Source organism: Pungitius pungitius, chromosome 18 (genome assembly GCF_949316345.1).
Source record: "Pungitius pungitius chromosome 18, fPunPun2.1, whole genome shotgun sequence".
Classification (NCBI taxonomy): Eukaryota; Metazoa; Chordata; class Actinopteri; order Perciformes; family Gasterosteidae; genus Pungitius; species Pungitius pungitius.
This window is the reverse complement of record NC_084917.1, coordinates 8,136,829-8,164,629: the sequence shown is the minus strand read 5'-3', so window position 1 is coordinate 8,164,629 and position 27,801 is coordinate 8,136,829. Positions and strand designations below refer to the sequence as shown.

Below are 27,801 nucleotides of genomic sequence, written 5' to 3'. Positions count from 1 at the left end.
ACTTCCTGTAGTCGGACTCCTTCCCTTAAAGTGGGAGAGAGAGAGGCGGGGGGGGGACAACTCTTTCTGTTCTAAATAAGGCTCTCCGAGGGGCAGCGAGCAACTCTTCGCCTCTGCAGGGCTTCAATACTCCTGTAGTCCGTGTCGGGATCGTCACAGAGGGACACACTCAGAGAGAGAAGGGGACATAGAGGGAGCATTTCTGCGTTAAAAAAAAACAAAACAAAACAAAAGCTGAGCGCCAGTTACGCCACGAGTCCACGCGCGGTACGGATGGTACAAGTTTTGACGCCCATCGCCAAGTCTTCTGATTCCACGCACCGAGTTTGGACCCAGTGAACGCTGTGAGACTCCACGGGTTCATGTACTGGAAAAATGAAGTTTTGTCCCCTCTTTCAGAGGGAAACAATATTCTGTCCGAAGGAATTCCCGCGAAGAAGGTATACTGACGCTTTGGAATCGGCTGAACTTTAACTCTGTGCGTAAAAAGGTTCAAATTGGAGAGGGGGGAGGGGGGGGGGGTCCCCACTCCCCACGGCCTTCAACTGTTTGCTTTTTAACAGAATGAGTTTAAAGTGTCACGACGCGGAGCGAACGTTATCTGGTGTAACGACGCCACGCAGTAGCCTCAGTGTGAAACCAGGTTCGATTTACCCGACATCAGTGTCTCTTCTTTCTTTAGCGCGCAGCGCATCCATCTGCTGAACGACAAGGCGACGCGCCGTTTATTTGCATCCCGTCCGCGATTTGTTTTGTCTCCCTGTGATGTCACCAGAATCCCCCGCTCGTGTGGACCCAGATCAGCTGCACGCGCCAGCCGCTGTGAAGAGGCACGCGCCTCTCTGTCATGAATAGCGTGATTTGCGGTCCGCGAGCCTCTCGAGCCAGTTCGCCCGAGAAGAATTACATTTTAATTACAGCCATTAAAAATCAAATTTGCAATTCTTTGGGGTGACCCGCTGCCTTGCTCTGATTGACAGCTGAAATTGACACTCCGGGTCCCTCTTATCCATATAGCGGTAATTACAGGTAGCCCCCCCCCCCAGACCCAACCTCCACTCTCGTGTCCTGGATTGCGAAGAAAATACTATTATTCCAAGTGCCGCGGGTTAAGGGCAGGGGGAAGAAGAAGAGAAAAAAATCAATCCAAATTGAAATAGCTTCATTAAAATGTGTGCGTAACTGTGCCTTTTGTCGCGAAGGCCGTTTTGCCGGTTTTAAGCACTTTATATAGGAGCAGCCTCTCGAAGAGCTGTCTGCAAATGTCTCCCGGGGCTTTGTCATCCGAGGATGAGACTGGAGAAGTGAGGAAGGCTTGCCGCTCACCGAACGTTGTGTTGTAGGTGATCTCCACCGAGCATCAGAGTGCGCCGGGAGCCTCGCGCCGCAGTGTGGACTCCAAACACGCTCCAATGGTGAGAGCTGTATGGCAAAATGCATGCTGCTTTTCATGTTCTGCATCTTTATTTAGTGCGTCTATCGCATCTGTGCAAGTGGCTGTGAGCGCGTGTGTGAGTTACGTGCACGCTGCCGTGTGAGGCTGCATCTGGCCCTTGTGGGGATCACTCCACTGATGCACCTCTCTCTGACGCAGTCTCACTCGGACGGAGAATCCCAGCGGTCCAACATGGAGCCGGAGGACACCCGCTCGTCCCCCAGCACTCCGTCCACCCCCTCCGTGTGCTCGCCGATCTCCACCAGCAGCTCGGTGCCGTCCACCGGGAAGAACGTGTGCGCCAGCTGCGGTCAGGAGATCGTGGACAGATACCTGCTGAAGGTGAGAAGCATGCGTGATTTTTATAAACCTATAAACCGACCTTGGGCAGAGTTTAGGGACTATTTGCTTCTGGGGGTGTAGTGTTTATTTGTTTAGCCTTTTTTTTTCTTCCTCGCTGGCATTCACGTTAACAGCAAGTGACTTGTCTCTACGAGACGCGCAGGAACGAGGGAAGAGGGGTGCCATGTTGACTGGGGTCCTGTTGGGGGTTTGGACAGGCCTGCTGTGTTGCGCTGATGCACCGCAATGAACGGGAGGCCCGGGCAACTTTAGTGGTTAAAACCCAGGCACATTTAAATGATAAAACACACATAATGATGTGTGTGTGTGTATCGAACAGTGTAACAGGTCTACAGAAATGCATTGCTTATGAATAATTGTATGATCATTTGTTTTGTTTTTTAAATGAACATCCAAAATGCATAACCCGTTCTGGATGATTCTAAACTGTGATCTTTTTATCTGCAAGGTAACTTAGGCATCAAGATAAAGTGCAGATAGGCTACAGCGAGGATGTTTTGATTTGTTTCCCTCTTTTACAGCTTCACTGTCAATACGCCCTGACTTGTCGCGTGCGCCCGCTTGCTCATACCCAAAACAGACCTCCCCCGCGCGCAAATGGGTGTGTTTGTCAGGAAGTGCAGATTGACTTTTATTGTTATGTCAAAGTCTCGTTCTATGAGGATATCGTCTCTTATTCTAGTTTCAAATGTTTAAAAAAAACTTAAACAATAATGTCCCTGTAAATAAATGCATACAATGTATCATTCAAAAACTCAATTAACTAATTAACTAATTTGATACATTAAAAACTATTTTGTTGATCCCGAATAACGGTGTTTTTATTATTTGATTTAATTTCCCCTCCTTTTCCATGTGAATATTCGTGCTTATATTTATTTGTGCGAGTTGCACATTTCCCACTGGCTGATATATAAGGTGATGATTATAGGGTATTTTTTATTTAAATATTCCTAAACTGGTTATGCCTTTCTAGGTAAACATTTCCATAATAAAAATACTTTGAAATGCTTTGAAATTAATATAATTGAATTTACAATTTATCTGACAGTTTACAGGCCGGGTCTCATGACCTCTCTTTACAAAAACAATTGTGTTTATTTGGATAGTAATATTTTGAATATTTGTATTCAAGCAGTGGAATGGCTTTGATATCCGTAAACATTAAAAATTATTAAAATAATCTTTCAACCGTCAGTAAAAATGGATCGATTGTTTTCATCGCCTGGCAATTAGTATTAAATCGGACTTATTTATTTTGATTACATTCTCATAACTACTGTTGATCGAAATGATATCTACGACCTCCACAGGGGCTTGTTATTTCTGAATGTTAAGAATTCATGCAGTTTTACAGGCTAAATATTTAATTTCTAAGCCAAACGCTAAAGTCTTATTACGAAAATCCCTATCAACAAAACCCCACAAAATTGAGCATTAAAAATATTAATTATAATATGCCGATACCCCTATAAACTCATTATTGACCATCACAACATATGCGATTTACGTGTTAATAATTATGGGATATTTTCAAAGTAAGAATGTTTTAAGTATTACGAGGCGACATCAGTCGATTCATCGGGAATCGACTGATGTCGCCTGTGAATTAATGTTATGACACTCAGCAGCACGCGCACACACCCACGCGCACACACACCGAGGGGGCATTAATGCAGTGATCCATCATCAGTTTGACATGGATTCTGTCGCGTTTTGCAGGTGAACAACCTGATCTGGCACCTGCGCTGTCTGGAGTGTTCCGTCTGCAGGACGTCGCTACGTCAGCACAGCAGCTGCTACATCAAAAACAAAGAGATCTTCTGTAAAATGGATTATTTCAGGTAGGGTAAGTTTATGACCGTGTTTTCAAAATAGCACGTCTACTCTCTCTCTCTCTCTCTCTCTCTCTCTCTCTGAGATGGATGCGGGTTGCCTTATCTGTTTCTTGTACCTTTTGTAAGAACCTGTAACCAAATAATATTCGAGTGAAGCGATCCGCATTTTTATTATGGCTACCCAAGACACAACATTTTGCACACATGTATCTAGGACGGGGCAGGCAGGAATATTTGAGGTTATAGGCTGTGCCTTTGAATGAACGCGAGGGTAATGCACCACGTGCCAGGAAGCGTGTTATCATGTCGAGAGGAACGTGTGTAAAACAAACCGAGATCACCGGAAATGCCCGTTTGAACTGGCAGCTATCTGAGTTTATTCGGCCTCTACAGTGGCGCTAAAGCGTTGTGCGCAATGAATCCTAAAACAGAAAGGGAAAAGGCCAAATTATATTTTAATTGACTTCTACTGCACATTGACAGGTTGCCTCTTCATCCATAAATTGTGAAAAGGAAGTATTTGTCCTATAATGAAATATATCACATCCGTGTATTCATTTTCAAAGGACCAAACAATGCTACATTTAAATTAAATCACAATACTATTAATAGTAATACTACTAATACTAAATTGTATCTTCACACTCAAGTTAAATAAAGGTAGCTATTTTACACAGGGCTGTGATACTCATATTATTATCTTATGAATGGTTTTGACTTGACATTTTCTTTTGTTTGAATGTAAGATTTTAGGGAAGTGTGGTAAATAAACAAATGGATACTGAGACAAATGCATGCAGGGTGAAATTCAGTGTGCTCTCAGAGAGAGATGGAGACAAACATATAGACATATAGACTACATTGATTTATTGTAATTTAAGAATACACTTAACATCAGTTTCATTCATTCCATATATTTGAGATTATTTGATTCACTTTGACCAAGGTGTGTGTGTATTCAAAATGTGTACAGATGTGACTCTCTTGTGTGTGTGTGTGTGTGTGTGTGTGGTAGCTGAGGTGAAATAGGGTTCAGCAACAGTGTATAGTAAAATTCTTTGCTGTAGCCTGACGCTGGTGGATATGTATTATGGAAACACATGCACATCAGTTTGTGTGTGCACATGTGTGACTGCTTGGAGCTGTGTGTGAGCTTTGGTGTTTGTCTGATCGAAAGCTGACACCAAGCCACCGCTCTGAGGTTTATAATCACCAACAATTAGTCTTCCTCCAGCCCAGACCCTTAGGCCTCCAGACCAGCAATTAGACCGCCCCGAGTGCCTGGTCAGCATGATTCCGTCCTGAATGTAACTCCTATCCAAAGTAAGACACACACAAAGATAAAACAAACAAGTGAACACACGCCTAAATATGAAAAACCATGAATATGAAACGTTTACATATCTCAAGAATGCACCGTACACATTGCCTCCATTTACAACGCTTAATACCGTGCACACTCTAACACGCACTTCCATGCTGAAACTACCACACACACACACATGCACTCAAAAAAAACACACACCGAAATCTTGGTTTATTTATACATGTCCAGCAGCTGCCAATCATTTTGCTTGAGTTTTTGTGTTTGCTCTGGTGATTCCTAATAATATTTTACCTGACCCGTCCTCATCTAAATACTCTGAGCCAGTATTCAACCCCGAGAGACGGTTTTAAATATTTCAGAGCTTTAGAAAATGGAACTGAGAGGTGCAGGTGTAAAGAGGTTAGACTCTGTAATTATATGAAATACAGTTACCCAACAAGGAGTTTGCCACGTTTTAGTGTCCCTCGGCGTGAATGAACTGTAAAGCTGTCCACGTAGAGTTTGGGGGGTGGGGAGGGGGGGTGTGGAGTGCAAACATCGGAGGTAGAAGCTGTTTTTATCCGTTATTTTGCTTTCGCCAGTAATCACAGAAAATCCAAATGGAGAAAAACTAGTCTTGCAAGCAGACTAGTGACTGTAATATGAGCCAACGACTCCAGGCTAATTCATTTGGTGCTATTAAGCTACATTCAAGTCCAATTTATTTAAGAGGAATTTGTTCAAATAGACGAGAAAACTAAGAATGTGATTCATTTTGGGACACTGTGGGTGTAAATCATGTTTTTTAGGAAGACGTATTTGCCATTAAATCCTTTTCTTACTTTTTGTGTGCGCTCTCTGCCGTTTGCACAGCAGTGTAGCCATTCGTTTGTTTCTTGTGATAAATGCATAGCCCAGAGTAACCGTTTCATATCAACACGGAAAGTCATAGCTAATGATTTAATTGCCTCAATACCAAAGGCCAAACGGCTTCAAATTTAGCATATTCTACTAAATATGGTTACAATCTCTGGAGAACCATCCTTATTTGCATACTAACAATTGTAGATTTAGATTAGTTTTTCTTGATCACACCATGTAAAACAAGAGATGATTTATAAAATGTTGCAGCAACAGTATAGCCCTGCTGCGGAGTCTGGGGCCTGGAGCCTATGCTTACCTCTGTAAATATAAAAGACGTAATCTGGGTTTAGGCCACATTCATAGAGGCTAAACACCGCAGTGGGTCCAGATCCTCTGGGCTGAGTTCAAACCTCTGGAGATATTTCCTCATCTGTGTCAACCTCTCATCTGGCTTTGGACTGACAGCTGCTTTAATGGGGCGTAATAGCAGGAAATCAGAGTGGGTTTCCCTCCACATACGTGTGTGTGTGTGTGTGTGTACATGGAGGGGGGAGGAAGTGTGTGTATCTCGGGATAGGGGGCTCAGCACAGAGCCCATGCTGTGCCTCTCAAACCCATGTCAGGCCTCAGGGGCTTGTTCTTAAACACACACACACACACATACACAAAACAACATTTCTTTATCATCCTCCTCCCTTGACCCCCCCCCCCACCCCACCCCGCCCCTCGCCTCCCTGAACCCCTCCCTCGCCTCTCTCCCTAGAAACATCATCCTCGTCCGTGAGCTGCAGGCCACACAGGAAGTTGCACTGGTGCACTAATCAGGGGCACCCTGGGATGCTGACAGTGTAACCAGAGTCCATGTAGGGAACTTTGTGGAAGAGATGTGTGCATGGAAGGATGCATGCATGCGTATACGTGTGCGTGTGTGCAATTATTCATCAACCCACCTCTGGTTTGCTGATTGGGTCTCCATGGCAACAAAGACGAGTAACCCAGAGCAGTGATTTGAGTTTTATTAAGAGCTGAATGAATTTAAATTATAATAGGACATCTGTCACACAATGCTTCACTTTTACAGAAAGACAGTGAAAGCGATGAAATATATTATTCGTTTTGTACTGAGAAAACTGCATTTGTTGGCGGCTAAAGGGACAGAGAATGAAAATGCGGAGGTTTCTCTCATGCAGGGTTAATAGGGAAAAGCTTGGTAATGTTTTATATCTGTTAAAAAAAGGTGCTTTCTGGAAAGTATTTAGATAACTTCCCCATCTTAGAATTGCCATGCAAAGGCCTAACAGGAACCTCACGTCCTAAAACCGCAATAACTAATAAGTAGAGATTATTGTATTCTCATAGCACATCAGAAATAATCAGAAAAACGTGTACCTCCTCAAGCCACTCTTTCAGCAGCAGGTGATTTACTGTAAAAAAGGGTAAAGATTAGGTGAAAGAAGGGTAGCTAATACGAGAGGTCCGCTGGTAACGGGGGTTATGCGGTGATGTTCCCTTTTGTGAGTGATGCAGAAGAGGGGAGCAGAGGGGTGGGTGGGGGGGGTGAGGATTGACATTGGTCCAAAATAAACACCAGGTTTTGGGTACAAAGACAAAACAAGACACAAAAAACGGTAAAAAACACAGGGTTGATGGGAGGGATGGGTCCAGATGGGATGAAGATGGAGGAGGAGGAGGAGGGCGGTTAAAACATGGGATGATTTGCAGCTTTTCTGGGTTCTGTCTCGGGGCATGAAACTGACAAGCTGTCATGCCGGATTAGCAAAAATGTTCCACAAAGTTTTCCTCTTTTACTGTAGTAACAGCTCGGAATTCTCTATAACAATCAAACACACATGGTACAGTAAGAAATTGAGTTAATTTGTCTCCGGAATGGCTTTATTGGGTTGTAAGAGGTTTGTTGGTGAAGTTCCACATAGATGTGACAACTTAAGCACAGTGTAAGTGCTACACAGATAATTGTTTTCCAAGGTCACCTCAAATACTCTCTGTCTCACGGCTCTGTTGCTGAATGGATTTTTTTTTTTTTTTGCCGTGAGGAACACCAGGCCTGCTGCTGTAGCCTGCTGTAGTTTTTGTATTCGGACATTGTATTATTGCTGTTACGGTCAGGAACCAATCACGGAAAGGCAAAGAGACGGAGGAGAATGAGACAGATAAGAGGTGGCTCCTCAAACAGGCATTTAACTATTACCTATAATCATTCTCAACCATAATACGAGCAGAAAGACCTAACTTCTGGCCAACGAGCTCACATACACGAGGAGTGCGTACGAGTTTGTGGCATGTCAGGGCTATAGCATGCTTTCATCCCAGATAGAGTGGACTTGAGTGCACTGATACGCTGCCAAACCCACTCACTTGGCAGCCCTCGTGCTCTCCGTGCCCCTGCTCGCTCTCCCTCTCTCTCCCTCTCTCTCCCTCGCCATCTACTTTGCTATTTCCCTCAGCCACTTACTTCCCCTCTCCATGTCTATCCTTTTCATCATGCCCCCCCCCCCCCCCCAACCCCCCCACCCCCGAGTTCTTGCCTCCGCCTTACCTTTCAACTATTGACAGCTCTTTTGAATCTGGCTGGTGTTTGTGATGTCGTGGTCTTCACTCTGCTGCTCTTGTAGGCAGCTTGAAGATGAAGCTCGCAGCGGATACGCCAAAATGTTGAGTCGGCCGCCAGCGCGTAACGTCTGGGCCAGGGCCTGTTTTAAGGCACAAACCGGGCACCGAGGAAATGTTTCCTAATTTGAGCTGAATCCAGGGTCTCCGTTGTGCTTCTTGTCCTCGGTTTTACCCCTGCGGCAGGGCTTTCTCGCAGGCTGCTTACAAATCCTCCCTCCTTCACCAGAATTGGCAGCTGCTGACCCTAACAATGGCTCCTAACCTACCCGTGACATCTCAAATGTAAAGCGTTTCATACCCATTAAATCCACAATGTGTTCCTAAATGAGGGGCTTAGTGTCTTTTGATTGGGGTGTAAAACAAGAAATGTATATAATATTTCCGTGGATTTCTTTTGGATGCTGCTCGGTGCCAGCTGCTCAGTAAACACAATCTCGGAGAATAGTGGTATTCCACATTTTGGGGGATTTTCAACAAATCCCGTTAAAAGACCAGTAAGCCTGACGCATCCTCTTTCACTCCGTCACCGACTAAAATTGTTTTTCTATAACTATTATAAACATAATAACGCCATAATTAACTTGAAGTCTTGTTGCTGTGCATATTTGCCAGAACACCAAATCTGCAGCTGAAAAAAGTCCCCATTAAATGTATGTTTAGTGTTTTCTTAAAATATTCAGAGCCCAGTTGCCCCAGGAAATATTTAGGCTTTCATAAAAAAGAATGCCACAGACAACTTAGTGATTTCCAAAATAATTGTGAGAGTTAAATGCACGCTCATCTGGAGAGATTATGAACGTTGGGGTAACAATGGCGTGTTTATTATCCTTTTCCCCCCTTGTGTCCGCCTCATTCTGTCCACATGATCAATGAGTTCCAATCAAAAGAGCATGTTTATTTTACACATTCATAGCATGTTTTGAGCTAATTTAGGAACCAGACCGTTCCCTTGCTTTTCCATAACTTGCCAACCACTTATCTTTTTCCCACCCACCCATTCAGAATAGTAAGTCAGGTGGTTTAGGTTTATATGGCGCCTGACCTCACTGTTGCTATCAGTTACTGCGGGGCGATCTAGAGTGATGTCATCCAAGTCTCTCTTCAACTTCCACTGTGTGTAAAACCGCCCCTGGTTTACATGTGTGTTGCTTTGTTCCCCGGTGTGTGCACACATGTGTACATGTCAGGGCCTTCATGCATCATGCAGGAAATTGCAGGTGTTGGTTTGTTTGCATTCAAGGCTCAGCTTGCAGCCGCAGTCAGGAGTCTTTTCTGAAGGCCACATCCTCCTCCAAGGTTTCTTCCTTAAGCCCTTTGAGCTCTGCCAAAAACTTCAACAATAAACCCCCCCCCCCCCCCACATCTTCAATTTCAGCTCTCTCAAAATACTCGCAAAGAAAATGACGTCTCTGCATCTTTATTAGTTTATTTACATGTCTAATACTGTGTGAACAATCTTGGAATGGTCTCCAGATTAGATTTAAAAAGACGATCTCCCGCGGCAATTTTCTCTACCGAAATCTAGCTTTTACCCAATCAGTGATCCACTAATTCCTCGTTCTGTTTCTCCTCCTCTGCCTCTGTTCTCCTGCTCTCTCCCTCGCAGTAGGTTCGGTACTAAGTGTGCCCGCTGTGGGCGGCAGATATACGCCAGCGACTGGGTGCGCCGCGCGAGGGGGAACGCATACCACTTGGCGTGCTTTGCGTGCTACTCGTGCAAGAGGCAGTTGTCCACGGGAGAGGAGTTTGGCTTGGTGGAGGACAAGGTCCTGTGTAGGATCCACTACGACACCATGGTGGAGAACCTGAAACGAGCAGCTGAGAGTGGTGAGTGGCCGCTCTGCCTAGTGGTTTCCCCCCGTAAGGTGTTTGCTCAAGAGTCTGAATGTTTAGCAAAATAAAGGTTGCATGATGCATTTCTTTGAATTTCTTATTCATCATATACCATTGATCGTAGATGTCTGGCCTGCTTCTCTTTGATTTCTCAGTTGTCATGTTACAAGAGCTCAAGAGGGGCCTTTGTGATGTGGTGTCCATCTCCTGTGTTTCAAATACATCCCCTGGGGCTATCGCTGTCATTTCACGCTCGTATTAAACACATTTGCGGTCTCTTATGTCTGCTGCTTTGTTTTTTGTTTTTTCAGGTAACGGTATCACGTTAGAAGGAGCAGTTCCAACGGAACAGGACAGTCAGCCCAAGCCGTCCAAAAGGGCACGGACATCGTTCACTGCAGAACAGCTACAGGTCAGACGCTCCACTCTCGGCCCTACCTGCGAATAGGAAAGCCCTCTCAAATAGACCCTTAATCCGACGTGTAACGATCCCTGCCATCAATCGGATTTCGTGCTGATGTTTTCCCTCCATACGCAGATCATGCAAGCTCAGTTCGCCCAAGATAACAACCCGGATGCCCAGACGCTACAGAAACTAGCCGACATGACAGGCCTCAGCAGGAGAGTTATACAGGTCGGTACCGACATATCTGCTCTCTTCTGTTACTAATTCATCTACTCATGTCAAGGCCCGGCTGTTGCTGTATCTTCCAGCAACGTACAAACACCTGATAATGACAAAAATAAGGAAATGTAAGATTATGTTTAAAACATAATCATCAATAAATGTATTCATGTGCACATTCATGACAAATAAGGTTCTTAGAATCTTAAAATGTTCCACTTGAAATAAATCAACCCGTTGTTTTTAAGAATATAGCTACATGATGCCTGGTTACATTGCGTCTTCATAGGTGTGGTTTCAAAACTGCAGAGCAAGACACAAAAAGCACACGCCTCAGCACAGTGGGGCTCCCCCAGGTCACCCCCAGTCCAGGATACCCTCGTCGCTGCCTGATGAGCTGCATTACTCCCCCTTCGGAAGTCCCGAGCGCGCGCGCATGGTGGCCCTTCACGGGTATATCGACAGTGAGTCGTAGTTTGTGCAGTGTCGAACGCCTTTGTTGTAACTACATCAGACTATTTTAAGGATTTCTTGTTGTGTGCTCTCCAGGTCATCCCTTCTCCATGCTGACCTCTCAGAGTCTCCCTCACCAGGCCATGTCGCTGCCCCAGCTTCCCCTGAGCCGCTAGCGCTCCGCCACTACGACCCCACGTGACCCCGCGTAACCCCGCGTGACCCCCTCAGACCTCCGGATCCTCGCCTTTCATCTTCGTCACTGACGCCTGCCAACATGACCCGGAGGTCCTAGTCCCATTGGAGAAAATGACGCATCTTACAGGAAACCTGCCAAGGAAAGAGCAATGGAAGAATGAGGAAAGACTAAGATACATTCGTCATTCTGTTATTTTTCTTCCTGAGGACAGGAATATCCCTGGCTGCATTTTACACCACGTAAAGGACCCATTTGGCTTCATATGTACAGCTTTGTCCACTCCACCGATCCATCATCACCTTGACAGAGGAAGTTTGAAGAGGGTGAAACTGACGGCAACAGGGGGGGAAGCCCTCACGAGTGAACATAAGCAAAGGGGGGGGCTGTCATATTGGCTGAAAGGCCCGTCGTACGCTGTCGGCCACGTTAGAGGTAAGACTCCTCACTTCTCTCTCAGCAACCATGAAGGACACATGTGTGTAAATGAAATATGTTGACCGTTGAAACATTTTCTTTTGGATTGACAAAGTGACTATACGGCCTCTGAAAGACAAAAACGTACTTGTTTTATTCTAGGTCAAAACTTTCACTGAAATGTGGTGCAGATTTGATTTTGTTTAAAGAAGAATATTTTGTGCCTTATCGTTTCAATTATTAATTACTTTACAACACTAAACCAGTGCATTTTTCAGCTGTAATTTGTCTCTAAACAAAGATTTGAGTGTTTTTAGTTAAATACAATGTAGAAGAAATTATGAAGATTTTAAATCTGCCGTTGGTAAAAAATCAGCATCTTGACTGTTATTCACAAAGGAAAAATACAACGCACAATTTCTGTAGTTGTGTATCATCATCTGAATTATTGCTGTAACATTTAAAACAAACCAATACAGGCAATTATATGACACAAAGGGAAGTCTTAGATGAGCATATTAGTCAAACTACAAAATCTGTTACCAGTTACATATTTCCAAACAATTGTATTGTCATTAATTTATCATTTCTAATGTTGCTTGTTCGCCCTGTGTGTGTGTCCCTTTCGCACAAAGAGAGGAATGGAGTGTTGATGTCTTGGTACAATATGGACAAAATGAAACAGACTGGGATTGTACATAGAAAGATGTGTGTGTGTGTGTGCGTGTGTGTGTGTGTGTGAGAGTGTGTGTGTTTGTGTGTGTGTGTGTGCGCATGTGTGTGGCAGGGGTATAAAGTGTGCATCTGTATTTTAGTGCCATGGCCATTGTGTGAAGAACAGGATCAAACAAGACCTCAATGTCCTTGTATTTATTGAGATGTTATTTCCCTGTAAAGCACTTTTTTCCCTTTGAAATTGTTTTGTTTTGTTAAAAAACATGAAATGAAATTCAACAAAAAAGTTTATTTGATAGACTGTGCATCATAAATGTTTTGTGTAATAAAATGCAATAAAATAGAATGTGATATTTCTGTGGTTTTGAATCACTTGTGGGAACAAATTAGGAAAGGATTTAGTTCTTTTATATTTTTTCCAGACACAGCAAAGAACATTTTGCACATAAAGGCTCAACTGGATAGGAATCTTTGCAAACAACAAACATATTAGTTTAAATAAATGGGAAGCAATGTTGTAGCTTTCATGCGTTCCGTAATTATGCATGTTTATTTCGTCGGTCGTGGGCACGTGTGCTTCCTCCTATTTTATAAATACGTCATGTGTGTGTGTGTGTTTTTATTGTGAGAAAGAGAGGTGGTGAGTTGCATTACATTTTTGTGATTCTGTATTTGCATGGAAGCAAATAGGCTGCATAAAGGGACGGATTCTGTTGGTGAAAACAACTGCTGCATTTTAAAGACTTGATTTTATAGAGAGACATAAGAGACATAAGACTCTTGCATTTAAAGGTGATTAAATGCAAGAGGATGCATGACCATCACACAGCAGAACTGTGGCCTTGACGTTGCCTGCTCATTGGCTATAATGATATTTTTTAATATGTTGTTTGGAAGACAATGACCACATACTGGTACTCTCAAACACATTTATGACATTAACTGGAGTTTTCATTGATGACCTGCAGCATTAATCCTAAATTTCTATACTCGATGCACAAGCTGACATGTCTGCTTTATAGCATTTTGAATATTACTTATATCTTTACTTTGCTGCGGAAGTGATATTTCCTCATAAATGCTTTGTTGTAAACCAGCGGATGATATCAGATGGACTTAATATTTACACAGAACGTTTGCACTACTTACAACTTACAAGAATCAACACCTAGATAATTGAAAAGGATCAAATTCTTAACACATGTTAGTCTGCACACTCCATTTAACGGTAAAGTCCAAGAATCACACACAGTAAAATGCAGCAATATAACATTAAAAGGGAGGATCTTTATCTTTTTAAAACGTAAATAATCACAACATCAAAACATAACCTTTAGTTGTCTCTTTTAAAAATTACTTATGGATCTGAAACAAAAACGTGACAGACAAATCAAAAGAAATCAAGACAGTTCCAGTGGTTTTAATAAGCTATTCATAAGCCTCAGTAGATACGGTCTCTTCCGGTCCAGTTGCGACAGACTTTTCAAGGTCAACTTCAACAACCTGATCCCAAGCCTTCCGACAGGTCCGCACTATCCATTCATGCTCGGAGTCATCTGTTGGGGATGGAGAAATATTTCGATATATTTCAATTTCTTAATATTAATGCATGAAAATATTTTTTTTTAAGTATGGCCCATGGCTAAATGAGAATGAAAATACAAACGACAGACTGGAGGGTAAAGGTAAAGCGTTTTATTTTTCAGAACCCCCCCCCCCCCCCCCCCCAAGAAGCCTGCATAATTAAACCACAGGTCATTTCGTGCGGGAGGCTGAATCACTGAAGGGCCATTCACGTCTCGGCTAAATTTGTCAAATCAAGATAAGCCTGACAATTAAGAGAAAATAACTTCTCGGAGCCACTTCAGACACCACTACATCATAACCCCCCCCTTCCAAAAAAGTGGACGCCAATTTTTTTTTAAACTGAAACGACTACCAGAGGAGCTGATAATAAACCAGTTTTTCATTGTTAAAACTGAAATGAGTAGCTAATTGCGGGGGAAGTGAGCTTTCTCTGGAAGCGCACGCAGCTGCACGCACTTGAGCGGCGCGTGGGCCTCAGCCCCCCCCCCCCCCCCCCCTCAGGTTCCACTGCACGCGGGGCTCCATTGTAACTGGGGGGGAAGCAGGTCCGCAGCTCTCGGACTGATTGCGTGTAATTGCAAGGCGTCAACACCAACGGCCACTTCAAGGATAAAACCCTCTCCTTCCTCCGGCTCTCCTTCGTACCTGTTCTCATCGTGGGGTCAATGGAAGGCGCCGGACACGCGGACAGCTGCCACGCAAACACTCTTTGTCACGCTTTCGTTGGCGGAGGCTGTAATTATTGAAGCGTATATATATGGATCTGTACGTTTAGTCTGACCTCAATTATCCACAATCCACAACCTCTACTAATGATCGTTTGATTGGGGCATTTTCATATTTGCTGTATTTCTGCCCTCTTGAGTATTGCTGCGTTTATCTCAGGATTTATGTAATTAGTCCCTCGGGTTATTTGAGGGCACAGGCTGGTTGTATTTATTAGGCAATCTCCAAACTTAAGGACAGTATAGGACATTTTTGTTATTTACCAGTTTTGCTGTTTATTTATAGACCTAATGACTTTTTTTCTGATATAGAGATATTGCAGTTAAAAAAGGTAATGACTCTGTGACATTTGTCAGGCAAATCTGCGAGAAAGATGAACCTAAATCTTCAAAAGAGTGCTCTCTGCACTGGTTTATTTGCATCTTGACATAACCGCGTTTCTGCAACATGCACGGGAGGGCGAGTGTGGAAGCGATAATGGCACCTTGTTAACAGTCTGTTTATCTTAATCCTTAAAATACACTCAGAGGGAAAAGTGTTTCCTTCCAGCCTAATGGCGGCGAATTAACACACAGACACACAGACAGACACACTTAAGAAAACAAAAACCTGCGTTCTTCTATAGCTCAGTGATTTGCATAAGGCATGATTGCATTCTGCCTGATTATTATCCACACAGAAAAACCACTATGACACCGTCAAACTCTGAACCTGGGTCCCAGACAGTGAGCTATATACCATGTATATATGTATATATATATATATATATATATATATATATATATACATATAGTGAGTTTCCAAGTTCAAGCACCACAGTGAAATCAAACTGAGTGGGACTGCTTATATAAACATTAAAATATATCTGTGTCCAATTCTATGTGAGTGTAGCAGCCACAGCTTTTTGTCTTTATGACATCACAGAAAACAGCAGCGGTTCTACCTTTTTTTTGTGCTGCGATACCCATCTCCATGAATATTAATCCATCTGTCACAGCTCACAGGATTAACACGTGAATCCTGTTTCATGGAGATTTCTTTTTTGGTTTCTCAAATGAAAAAAAGCGGAGTTTCGGGAAAGGCAGCGTGAGGATATGTTCCATTCCCTATCTGGCCTCGGGGGACTTTATCTGCTGTGAAACACCTCGGCTGGACGGGGACAAAGGGAGGGGCCGTGGTCTGGTCACCAGAGGTGTTTTCCTTGGCAGTGGAATGTTTTCTAAGTGGAACTCTTTCTGTGCCGGCTTTCAAAGGGAAGCCGTTATTCCAGAAACAGGAAAGTGCTACAAACAACATGGCAGCACATGGCCCCTAGCTGCCTGCCGCCTCCTGCACCCCTGCACCGCCGACCGGGGCCAAGAGAGAACACACACAACCGGCCGTGTGTGTGTGTGTGTGTGTGTATTTGTTTGTGATAGCAGCTCAATGTGTATGTGGTGAAGGTTTGATTGTGCAGATGTGGCCTGTGGATGTTTCCTCTCATTTCTTCTCTCTTTTTTTAATTTCCGTTTGAGGCATCTATGTTTTATATTGTACCTTCAAACCGGAGGAACAATCTTCATCAGCAATGCCAAATAGCAATTATATGTCTGGAATTTTTTAGGCGAAAAGAGGATGAAAATGGGTTTGTTTATGATGTGATTTGTGTTTCAGGTTTAACAGTAATCGTTTCATTGTGTGCAAATCTGTTGGCTCAGTTTGAGCCTGGCTGGTTAACTTCTACACGATGAGGCGGCAGAAGGTGAACGCACATCTTATGTCACAACGAATGACAATTTCAGAAACACAATCAAATGATATATTGAGCTTCATTAGTAGTGGGGCGGTGCACTGATATGCTTTCAGACTCCCTGGTTATTACCCCCCCCCCCCCCCTCAGTCAGGAACAACGTCTGCGATCCATGAATGTTCACCTTTCACCACCTGCATTCACTCAGTGACACACACACACACACACACACACTCTCTTTCCATCTTTCTGTGTATTGTAGAAGGTGTCTGACTCCTCGCCCACAATCGTTTGAACCAGGCAAAAGGAGTAAACCCAGGTGCAACTTGGTTTGATGACATAAATCATGATTCCGCGATTGAATGGTACACAAAACATATATTTACACAGACATATTTTACCAAAGAATTTAACACACAAGGCAAATCTTTTTCCCACCCATGTATTCTGTTCCAAAACCAATAAGGAAAAATAAACACTTTGGATTTTAAAGTGTTGAGCAGGTCAGAAAAGATAGTGAACCATCCCACCTTTGTTGCTGTTGTTGTTGTTACATATTTTATTGTCTTGCTTCAGAATACTTCAACATGTGGGAGAAAAATAATTGTACTGTAAAAGTAATATGAAAACCTGGATCAGTGCAGGGCGGATGTGTTTCAGTGATCAATCCATTTTCCTCCATCATGCCACATTTCTACACAGGTCTGTAGTGTACTCGGCAACTTGCTCCGTACCTCTGCGAGGCAGCAAGACATCGGTTCAACTCCAAGTCTAACCTTTGAGGGAATATTAGCAACAGATCCTATTGTTTTGCTAGCTGGCTCTATGCCAAGGGTGCCTGTTTGTCTGAGTTAGCAACAGTAACTAAGGAGGGCAGGCTAAACTTCACCTTCGCAGTGTCCTGGCAACGGCGTTAGCAACAGACGGATAAACCTTGTAAACTGGATATGAGGCCTCCGTGTCCCACATCCACCAGTTGTGAGGGCTACGTGGGGAGCTCCTTCCTTTTTACCTCGCTGCAGCAAAAGTCCCATCTGGGAGGGCAGGTCTTGTGTCCCTCATCCCGGGCGGAAGCCATGAGGCAATAAATTCTATCTTCACACCCACTGTGACCAATGGGCCTTCACCTCCCGGGGTTGAAAAATAAATCTCTACAGGATACAGGAGCATTCTTCTCAAGAATTCCACACCACGACAAGACATAGGTTGTGTCAGCCACATATACACAACATTCACACAAACACAACCGTTGGTTAATTAAATCAAGCCCTTTGGACTCCATATTTATTTAAAAAGAGAGTCAAAGTATTGTTGGAGATTGTTCGGTTCTGCTTCTTTTTCATCCTAACCTCCCCAAAATGTCTCCTGTTGTCTCTCTTTCCCTCTGTCACTCCACTGACCAATACCAGAACTGTACCCCCCCCCCCAAAAAAACCCACCTTAAATACACAGCAATACAACTGGGATAAACATTAGTGAGCCAAAACATATCTATTTAGAGTAGAATCCAGAACCCGCTGCCTAATGCACAACATTGTCCGGGATGTAAAATTACAGAAGACATGACGAGCAGAGGATGTCAGAATTAGGGAATTCCTATCTGGACACCTGACAAATCACATTCACTTCAAATCAGGAGCCCAAGAACTGGGCACTCATTCAGTGGAAAAATGTGTTTTGAATTTTCCACTTTTGACAAATAACAAAGAGGGGAGGAGGGGTTGCAATAGCATAAAGAAGGATGCTTATCAGATGGCTTGTAGCAATAATCTTACATCAGAGGACCCAGGGATAATCCATTTAGTATCACTATGTAGGTTCATTGCTATCAAATCTTTCCCATATGGCAATATGCTTTCAGAGATGCAGTTATTAAAAAAATGCTGAAAGACAAAGCGTTCTTCCTGGGACAAATTCCATACAAGATTAGTTGCATGTTTCTAAATATTTTCATTCGGGTAATATTTGTGCCTGGTGGAGTTGTTGCAAATTAGACATCCTTTTACACAGAGTTATTATCTAATTTGACAAGGCAACAACAAAAGCTCCCTCAGTACTGATCTAGCTGATGGCTACTCATGAGTCGTACCAATGGTTCGGCCGGAGCTGGCATTACTTTCTTTGAATAGCTCAACTGTATCAAACCATGAGTTTGGCATTTACATGAGGATCATACCCAAAGCCCACTGATTCCAGGTATGTGATGATAACGGATCGGCAAACCACCCCAAAGCATTACAAAGTTTATACTCTGTCTTAGAGTCGTATGCCTGTTCATCTTTACTTGCCTCATCTACTGCAGAGCCCTGAAATAAACCATTAGCTTGACCATGGGTGCATTCTACAGCGCACACTCTGGAAACATACTGGACTGTTGCACTCTCTTATGTTACTATAAAAACATGTTTAATATACAGCAATCTATCACTGACAAGGGGCTTTATTGGACATTAAACCGTGTGTATTTAATCTAAATTGGAAATTCAGACTTTCATCTTTCTAATTTTCTTTGGCACAAGATGACTGGATGTTACTCAACGCTCAGATGGAGACAATCTGGCCTCAAATTAATTTTGGGGGGAAAAATGCACAAACTACAGCAATGTAAGCCATGAGAAATGGAAGCAAAATATGAATTACTTGATATAACAAAATGTGACTTTCATGTCTGGATTATGGGTTATTGTTAACCTAACAGTAAGCACATACTTCACAGACCATGCCCAGGTTGGAAGGTCTCCATTGTTTAGTAGCAAAGGATTGGCATTATGAATCAAAGGGACCGTTTACATGTTGGAAGACACGTCTCCTGTGTGTCCCAGAGGTTCAACTGTTAATGTAGCCGGATATTTAACGTCTTACCTGCATTCCGGCGGAATCGCCCAGTGAGAGAAGTGACAACTCTGGTTTTGGGGTCATAGAAACCATCGCCACAATCGTAGAATCCATCAGGAATGACGCGAGGAGGATGTAGATCAGTTAGCTGATATTCTCCTGTAGGAACAAAACAGTTATTTTGTAATGAACGGCAATCTTACGTTGGTTAACAACAACTAAAGTTCTTCGATTATAATAGTAACAATAACAATAATAATAATAATAAGTGTGTTTACCCTGGATTCTTTCTGATGATTTCTCTATTGTTTCCCACATGTTAAAGTGCCACATGATTTGCTCATAGATGTAGAGAGATGAGAAGTTAATCTATTTGTCAAGACATAGATCATCACTCACTGAGCAGTAAAGTTAAAATGTCTGGTTAGATTCTGCAAGGATTCGGAGCAGGTATTATTATTAGCAAGTATACATATTATCGACTTTACAACAGACTTAAACACAATAAAGCTCAGCAGTGTGGAACGACACCATCACAGCAGCAACAACCACAAGAGCTGCATTACACATCACTTAGAACACACAACACCACTGTGAATTAAACAGCAAACAGTTAAACAAAACAACAATGTTACAAACACACTATCACTTCCTTTTCTATGACTTGAGACGCACGTGCCGTGGGCTTTACAGCCGTAGTGACGTCACGGCCGTGTCACGGGTACTCGCTGAGGTTCCCCTGGCTCTCGTCCAATGAGAAAGCAGTTTGGTGGTTGAAACCAAATCTTGAACTGAGGTGAGATTTTGACGCGTGATGGGGATTTCACAAACTGAGATACCAAAATGACACGTAGGCCTCTCTTAGTTTAAACCACTGGGAAGTCCTCACACTTCTAAAGCCTAGCTTTAACCTAGAACTAGCTTAGTTTTTCTGCTTTTTTAAGACACACTTTTGGAACAGCAATACAGAGAAGTGAATCAATCAAACACATCACTTTTTTGTTTAAAAAAAAGCTCATTTATCTGGGGTATCTGAGAGTGGGAAAAATGAGTGACTACACAAACAAATAAATGAATTTCAACCTGGAGGTCTGAATCCGTTGCACCTCTCACTGTAGAAGCGCCTGTCGTATCCATCACAGTAGTCCCAGTCCTTCTCCTGGTACTGCAGACCATCGGCGAAGGTAAATGACCCCTTTCGAGGAAACACAATGGTCATCCTTATTCTGCCGTTTAATGGGTCGGATCACATTCTCCAACACCATACAATGGATTAATAAAACCTTTGCAAAACTCAAAGGCAGAAACAATGTTGCTCAAGACAATACACAGACCTCACTGTAGGTATTGTGTTTTAATACTGTTGAAAGAATGGTCATCCAGTCCTATGTACCCGAGACATGGTTTCGAAAGAGAGAGTCAAGTTGTTTTTGAGATCTTAACATTTTTATTTCTAGTGCATTTGAGCACCACAAAATAATTTAAACTGTCCCCTATTGTCTTTGGGTTGAGGTGGGAATCTTGGAGATTGGTATCTCAAAACTTGAATAGATTAAACCCAAACGTTCATGGGTATAATTCACTAGAGTAGAAGGGGAAAAAATGTCCTTCAGGCGAACACTTTCTTTGTGTGTGTGTGTTTGTGTGCGAGTGCACGTTTTATTCAAGGGAATGATACAACTGTAAATGTGTAAATTGTAAATTTTGAATACTTATTCTGCTGAGATTCGAGAAGACCCACGTTAAAGAGGTGAATTTATGAGAACACACACTACAGATTCAGTGCCGTGTTTCTCTGAAGACTTTTCCTACTGCTGGTTAATAGAGATAATGGAAGTTTTAAGACACTTCTTCATCGGCTTCACCAAAAAGAACTGAAGGTTACCACCTGGAAGGATTAGGCGCATGTTTAGACTGATCATAAACTACCAGATATAACTTCAAGTCTGTTTAAATACACACGGTTTAGTTTTTTTTTAGCCGAATGCAGGTGCAGTCCTGATCATGTTTAGTCATGGTTCAGACCTGCTATTGATTTCAAATGAGCCGCAAGTGAAATGCTCATAATAATTGGAATGATCACTGTTGTGGCAAAAGCCCATGAAAGATTGCATCAGTTCAAGTGAGGTGGAGGTTAAAAAAAAGGAAAGAAACCTAATAACTTGCCTAAATATGGTGATTGCTAAAAGGGACCAGATGTAATACAATCTATAACCAATGTGAAACACACTGCACGGGTGTGTATGCATATATTCTAACACGCTTGCAGACACACACACACACACACACACACACACACACACACACACACACGAGCATGCATTCACCTGTTTAGCTTTGCCGTTTTCCCAGGTTGCCTCATATTTACTTCCATTGGGAAAGTGTAATACCCCTTTGCCGTGAAACATCCCATCTTTCACCTCTCCTTCATACTTGGTCGCTGTGGGAAACGTGTACACTCCTTTTCCATCCATCCTGAGGTAGAGAAGGGGTGGTCATTTCGTGGTTATTATAGTCATAGTAAAGATAAACCGAATCAATCATTCATTTGGTTGTGCGTATTTACCTGCCGTTTTTTGTACCGCCATTATAACTGCTTCCGATGAGCTCCATTACTACATTTAACGTTACTTAATAACACGTAAGATAAACAAAACACGAAAACCAATGTATCGTCACCTTACAATGGTTGTCTGGTTACCGTGGCGACAGAGCAGCAATGCCTGGCTACGTCATAAACTGATCCGCGTGAAGAGAAATTAATCGTTATAAAAGTTTATAATTATAACCGTTTCGTTTTAAATAAAGAGATTTAACACATCCGACAATTTGGTCAAACTTTCACAGCTCCTTAATTTACCGATGCGCGTGCACAAGCGGCTCCGACTTTGTCCGCGCTCTCGATTGCGTCATCAGAACGCGCCTCTCAGCCCATAGCGGCACTAAACCAAACTGACCTTCCTCTCGCGGCCTCGTCGCTCGTCCTGGAGACAGACGAGGACCTTGGATGTTTTGCATTTGATCGGCTGCGTTTGTTTTATTGTACATACACACAGCCATGTCCACACTGGACGTCCCCCAGCTGCAGGAGCTGAAGGTGGATGAGGTGAGCGGCGGTCATTTTCAGAAGCTTGACTCGAAAACACAGCAAGGTGGAACATGCTAGCTAACTAGCCGCTTGCTAACGCTAGCTGCTGTACATTTCAAAACATGCTACGTAACGTTAACGTAACGTTCATACCTGTTACTGGCATTTGCAATGCTAAGCAGTAGTCAATTAATCTAATTGTCAACGAATCCACCAGCATTTATATCTGAATCCAACATTAACTGGTGAATGTTACGAAATGTACCTTGACAACATTTACCCATGTAGAGTTGTTCAGTCGATATCGTCTTTTTGCACTTCTTTAAGGTCCGCTTTACCTCTACAATTCCGTGTCTTGATAGTATTTTAACAGCGTCTGTCCCCAAACAAATATGTCCGGTTTGCGTCATGTTATTTAACACATTGAACTTGTCCTTGAAAGTCTGGTTTTAGCTGGCAGCACTTTGTTGTGTTTTTCCAAGAATAAAATGAATATGTCAAGATATAATAAACAAAATCTATGCAGGTACACGTTTCATTAAATTTAAAAAACATTGTAATATTTGTATTTACTTCGACATTGGCAACCATATGCTATTGTGCTAAATAACGTTTGAAGTGGTGTTGTATTGCCAAGGACATTAGACATTGATTCACCTGTTTCTTATAAAGATAGTAAGCTGTAATGGAATATACTTATTTTCTACACACATTCTCAATGTTCGTTATGGTGTCTTAGACTGGACTTTGCTAAAAGTACAGTCTGGCTTTTTAAAAAGTATTTCCTTATCTGTCCTGAAATGACCATTTGAAGCCAACACAATACTTCACAATGCACCTGTCATCACTTCTTTACTTATTAGATAATTCAGAGAGATGCTGGACAGAATGACACAGGGTTGTCCGCCAGGAAATAATGTGGACCTTATAGCTCCTTCTTCTTCAAAAACTAGCCAGTTAAATCAACAAATAGAACAGAGCAGGCGGACAGCAAGTTTGTTTGAAGGTGTCTTCTTCACTGTTTTAGCTAGCCGAGCAGTTCAGCCATTGCACATGTACTGACCACACACATCATTTAGATTATGCTCTCTGAAAAAAATCTCGAAATGACTTTGTATATCTACTACTTTAACTTAAAAACTGTTTCTGTCCAGATCAATGTGTCCTCTGCCGTGCTGAAGGCTGCTGCCCACCATTATGGCTCCCAGTGTGACAAAGCCAACAAGGAGTTCATGCTGTGCCGCTGGGAGGAGAAGGACCCTAGGAAGTGTCTAGAAGAAGGGAGGAAAGTCAACGAGTGTGCACTCAACTTCTTCAGGTAACTCCCAGTCTAGCCTTATGATTTTTTAGCTGCCAAATACTCTTGGTGTGTGTGTATGTATGGAATATATAAGACAGTTCGATCATGGTGTGAGATTCAGTACTTATTAAGCGTTGATGAACCAGAATGATGGTTAATTTATGTATAGTAAGAAAAACAAGCAGAAAATAGACATATTTAGAGATGAACTCCGCCACGGTGGTGCCACTGCAAAAGATATTGTCAGCAAGTGGTTGAAGACGTGGCTGAACTTTGCAGCCAGCTAGAGGTTGTCGAGCAAAGGGTTTATTTGTAACCATGGTCAAAAAAGATTTACAGCAAAGGCTTTTAAAATTATTTTCCTCTTTGATGGATACGTGTGTAGAAAATGAGCCTTGAGGTTGCAAATTCTGCTGTTGGACAGCGGTTCTTCTGATTGTTAGTTATTAAGTTTACACAGTTTCCCGGCCTAAAAATTGTCTTGCTCATAAGCTTTCCATTCCGTTGGCTGAAGTGGGATGTAGATCGCCATTTAAGGATAGCAAAGTGAACTCTGATGAAAATGAAGTACCAGCGACGGCATCATCTGGGCTGGAGAGAAGCAATCAGGTTTTACAGCAAAGCAAAGGGTACATGTAAGATAACTTGTTCATTTGGCTGCAAGATCCGTTTATTGTTTGAACTATATACACTAAAGTATTAAATGTTTTGATCAAAATTGTAAGTCTTTTTATTTCCTCATTCTTATTAAATTCCAGGAGACTTGTCGTGCATGGGGTCATTAATGATCGGGTGTGTATCTTAATGAAGTTGAGTGGTTAATTAACAGAAAATGTCTAAATAAAAAAAAAAAGAATGCTCGACAATACCCTCAACATGAAATTAAGGGCCCTTTTCAATCATAAATAAACATGGGATATTGCCATATATTGCCATATTGAAATTCTGTTAGCTAATTTACTGTTACAATAAACTTATTTTCAAGCTTTGCAATCATTATATCTTAAGTCAGTATTAATTCCCCCAAAAGATTTTGCAGTTATTTTCTGCACTTCACTATATATTCATTTTTTTGTTGTTGATAAAAATCAAATTAACATTTTACCTGCATTTCTTGTCACTTAAAAAAAGTAAGTCTCTACATTCACTTAACTATAATACTAAAATGAAACCAACAACACCTTTTATGCAATTTCTCTCTGCTTTTTCTATTTAAAACAATGATCTGAAGAAGAAATGACATGTTCATTTTAAAACATAAACGAGTTCATTACTCAGTTTATTGTTTCTATAAAATTGCCCGTTGGGGCTATTTGGGGAAGTGGTCTGGGGTTCCTCACTGCGGTGTCTGTGTTTACTGAAAGTTTTGGACTGTGCTTTGGTTATATCCTGATCTGATGCCCGTACACAAACTAAGATGCATGTGTGTGTGTGTGTGTGTGTGTGTAAAACAGACCGCTGGTCTTAAAAACAACACATGACCTTTAATTTTAAAGCTGAAACAAACAACCGACACTCTGACCCCAAAGATAAACTGAGCGTTACGGTGAAAAAGCAATACCTATAATTAATGTAATGAGGAAAGGTTTGAGAAAAGATGTAATTGCACCCAGGACCTGGTTTGATTCTAAGGAGCTTCTGGCAACTGCCAGCAACCTTTTAGAAGAACTTCATTCAGTCCACAAAGTTCTCGTCATTGAGACCTCAGAAAACTTTTGTCTTAAACCACGACTCATTGAAAGTAACTGTCACCCATGACCTGGATGCAGCGCAAACTTGTAATCTCAGCAGTTCAGACACACAGGAATTTTTGATTATTTTGTTATTTCAAATATCAGTTTGCCACACAATATCAGACAAATTCATTTTGAATAAACTTTGTTGAGGGGAACAATTCCAGCTCATACGTAGCACAAGAGTTTTCACAACTGTTACCCTCTCACCTATACGTATTTTACTCTGATTTTTCAAATCTCTTTTTTTGTGCACCCTCCCTTGTAGGCAAATCAAGGGGAACTGTGCCGAGTCCTTCACAGAGTACTGGACCTGTCTGGATTATTCAAACCTGGCGGAACTGCGGCGGTGCCGTCAGCAGCAGCAAGCCTTTGACAGCTGCGTCCTCGATAAGCTGGGGTGGCAGAGACCCGAGCTGGGAGAACTGTCTAAGGTGAGACTTATGAGTGATTGACTGCATTCACAGTGTTCTCTTCTGGCTGATTATGGGCTCTGCAAGAGGCTCTGATTGCATCTGCGTAGTGGTCTCATTCACTTGTAGTTCTGAGCAGACAAATGCATTTTCTGTGGCTTTTTTTTGTTGCTTCTTCTCATTTAATTGCCATTTTTAAAGGGACTTGCATTACCATGCTGGGAAGCACTAATTAGGTTGCAGGAGTGAAAACAAGACAGACAACTATTTTGGACTCTTATTTCTGTAGTCTTTGAAAAATACGTATGGGCAGAACGCGGGAGGTTGTGAATGGCTGTAATCAAGTCTGTGGCCATTTTGCACTTGCCAGTTAGAGCTGTCGTTCATGCCATGAAATCACATGAGCAGGGAAACAAAAGAAGAAAAATCTGACTGAAAATATCCAGAGTTGACTATTCACCGAGTCTCTTTTCGGGTGCTCAGCTATACAACAAATTACAAGACTTGTTTGAGATGAATTTGGAATCCATTCCGATTGAGAGTTGTCCACTCGTGGAGAAAGAAGATAATATGTCAGGAAAAGGAAGTGTAAAGGAAAGAAAAACCTGACACAGAAGTTGCACACAAAGTGCAAAGTAGGGTAAAAAAAGCAGGCGAGAGGATGAGGTGGGTGAAGAGGAGCAGAGAGGATGTAAATCATGTTTTAAGGGGAGAGCTGGATGTACAGATACTTTTAAGAGCTAACAGAATGGAGGAAAAATAAAGGTTTGATTACATCATTATTATTTTTTAAACCCAGCTTTACAATAGGAAAAGTATGATTGCGCTTTGTTTATTAAATGTCACAGTTCAAAAAAATTGAATATTTAACCAATTTATGTTAGCAGTAGATTCCTGTCTAGGTGCTATTGGCTATCGTTAAAAGAAGTTTCATAAAATTTAATTATTTTGTGGTGGTCAATGTCATCTTATGTAGTTTGTATACAAAATTATTTAGAGTTAGAATAAATACAGCTAATTTCTTCCTCGTTTGAATGATGGGGTTTTATGCAGAAAACTCATGCCTGCATCTTTTCTTTCGTAGGTGACCAAAGTGGCGACCGAGCGCGCCCTCCCTGAGAACCCCTACCACTCTAGACCACGTCCCGAGTCCAACCCAGCCATTGAGGGAAAACTGGAGCCTTCCAAATATGGCAGTAGGTTATTCTTCTGGAGCTGGTGAGGCAGCGCCCAAAAGTCAGCCACCTTCCCAAGACACGGGCTCTGTCCAAAATCATCTCGACTACGTGTGACCAGTGATGCATCGGCAACACTTCAGAAGGAATAGGGATGCTGGTTTTGGCACATTTTTCCATGTGGTTTTGGACAGGGCTTGTGTCCTAACGGTCTCCTGCATCGTCAAACAGTTTGAAGGAAGGAAAATGGATGATTGTGTAAACAAAGTCCATAAATACACCTTTCCTGACCACTTCTGTAAATGTAATGAGTGAACAAATGCAACACGCTGTTATTGTTGTCCAATAATAAAAAATATATTATCATCCAGGAGTTGAATGTTTTTATTCATCTATTAAAATATAAAACAGAATAAAAAGCTCTATCAAAGTTTTGCTATTTAGAGGTCACGTGTGGCCAGACGCAGTTCATTGAATATCTGCAAATTGTAGCCAATGCCATCGCGTTTGCACATCTGTGTTTTGTCAGAGTGTGCATCGCCAGACCTACTCGGGGTTGGAGGTCGAGGTTCAGGGTCA

At 42.3% G+C, this 27,801-nt stretch overlaps 3 protein-coding genes across 6 annotated transcripts; 2 read left to right on the top strand and 1 right to left on the bottom strand.

Moving 5' to 3' along the window:
- Positions 1-53: 53 nt before the first annotated feature.
- lhx6a (LIM homeobox 6a) lies at positions 54-13,006 on the top strand. The gene is made up of 9 exons (XM_037484627.2): positions 54-440; positions 1,344-1,415; positions 1,595-1,777; positions 3,521-3,642; positions 10,044-10,264; positions 10,582-10,682; positions 10,809-10,904; positions 11,185-11,359; positions 11,445-13,006. Exons 1-9 carry the CDS (start codon positions 363-365, stop codon positions 11,522-11,524), a joined length of 1,128 nt encoding a protein of 375 aa, XP_037340524.1. The 5' UTR covers positions 54-362; the 3' UTR covers positions 11,525-13,006.
- Positions 3,735-23,183, bottom strand: morn5 (MORN repeat containing 5). 4 transcript variants are annotated; one of them, XM_037484684.2, is made up of 5 exons: positions 22,080-22,375; positions 21,841-21,988; positions 20,597-20,708; positions 19,541-19,672; positions 3,735-4,950 (listed from the first exon to the last, which is right to left on the bottom strand). In XM_037484684.2, exons 1-5 carry the CDS (start codon positions 22,124-22,126, stop codon positions 4,922-4,924), a joined length of 468 nt encoding a protein of 155 aa, XP_037340581.2. In that variant the 5' UTR covers positions 22,127-22,375; the 3' UTR covers positions 3,735-4,921. The 4 variants fall into 4 exon arrangements, with proteins under 4 accessions (XP_037340581.2, XP_037340580.2, XP_037340579.2 ...); XM_037484683.2 differs by lacking the exons at positions 3,735-4,950; positions 22,080-22,375 and adding exons at positions 13,410-14,192; positions 22,940-23,183; XM_037484682.2 differs by lacking the exons at positions 3,735-4,950; positions 22,080-22,375 and adding exons at positions 13,410-14,192; positions 22,882-22,951.
- Positions 22,440-27,588, top strand: ndufa8 (NADH:ubiquinone oxidoreductase subunit A8). Its single transcript, XM_037484692.2, has 4 exons — positions 22,440-22,619; positions 23,756-23,919; positions 25,903-26,068; positions 27,132-27,588. Exons 1-4 carry the CDS (start codon positions 22,572-22,574, stop codon positions 27,267-27,269), a joined length of 516 nt encoding a protein of 171 aa, XP_037340589.1. The 5' UTR covers positions 22,440-22,571; the 3' UTR covers positions 27,270-27,588.
- The last annotated feature ends 213 nt before the right edge of the window (positions 27,589-27,801 follow it).

What these genes read in the sequence shown, in the direction of transcription:
- morn5 (XM_037484681.2), bottom strand. Translation starts at nt 22,126, where the DNA reads ATGGAGCTCATCGGAAGCAGTTATAATGGCGGTACAAAAAACGGCAG. An exon ending in AAAACGGCAAAGCTAAACAG is followed by an intron (nt 20,709 to 21,840) that starts GTGAATGCATGC and finishes TTTCCTCGAAAG; the next exon opens with GGGTCATTTACCTTCGCCGA. An exon ending in CAACGGATTCAGACCTCCAG is followed by an intron (nt 19,673 to 20,596) that starts GTTGAAATTCAT and finishes TTGTTCCTACAG; the next exon opens with GAGAATATCAGCTAACTGAT.
- lhx6a (XM_037484627.2), top strand. Translation starts at nt 363, where the DNA reads ATGTACTGGAAAAATGAAGTTTTGTCCCCTCTTTCAGAGGGAAACAAT. An exon ending in TCACTGCAGAACAGCTACAG is followed by an intron (nt 10,683 to 10,808) that starts GTCAGACGCTCC and finishes CTCCATACGCAG; the next exon opens with ATCATGCAAGCTCAGTTCGC. An exon ending in CCTTCACGGGTATATCGACA is followed by an intron (nt 11,360 to 11,444) that starts GTGAGTCGTAGT and finishes TGTGCTCTCCAG; the next exon opens with GTCATCCCTTCTCCATGCTG.
- ndufa8 (XM_037484692.2), top strand. Translation starts at nt 22,572, where the DNA reads ATGTCCACACTGGACGTCCCCCAGCTGCAGGAGCTGAAGGTGGATGAG. An exon ending in AGGAGCTGAAGGTGGATGAG is followed by an intron (nt 22,620 to 23,755) that starts GTGAGCGGCGGT and finishes GTTTCTGTCCAG; the next exon opens with ATCAATGTGTCCTCTGCCGT. An exon ending in TGTGCACTCAACTTCTTCAG is followed by an intron (nt 23,920 to 25,902) that starts GTAACTCCCAGT and finishes CCTCCCTTGTAG; the next exon opens with GCAAATCAAGGGGAACTGTG.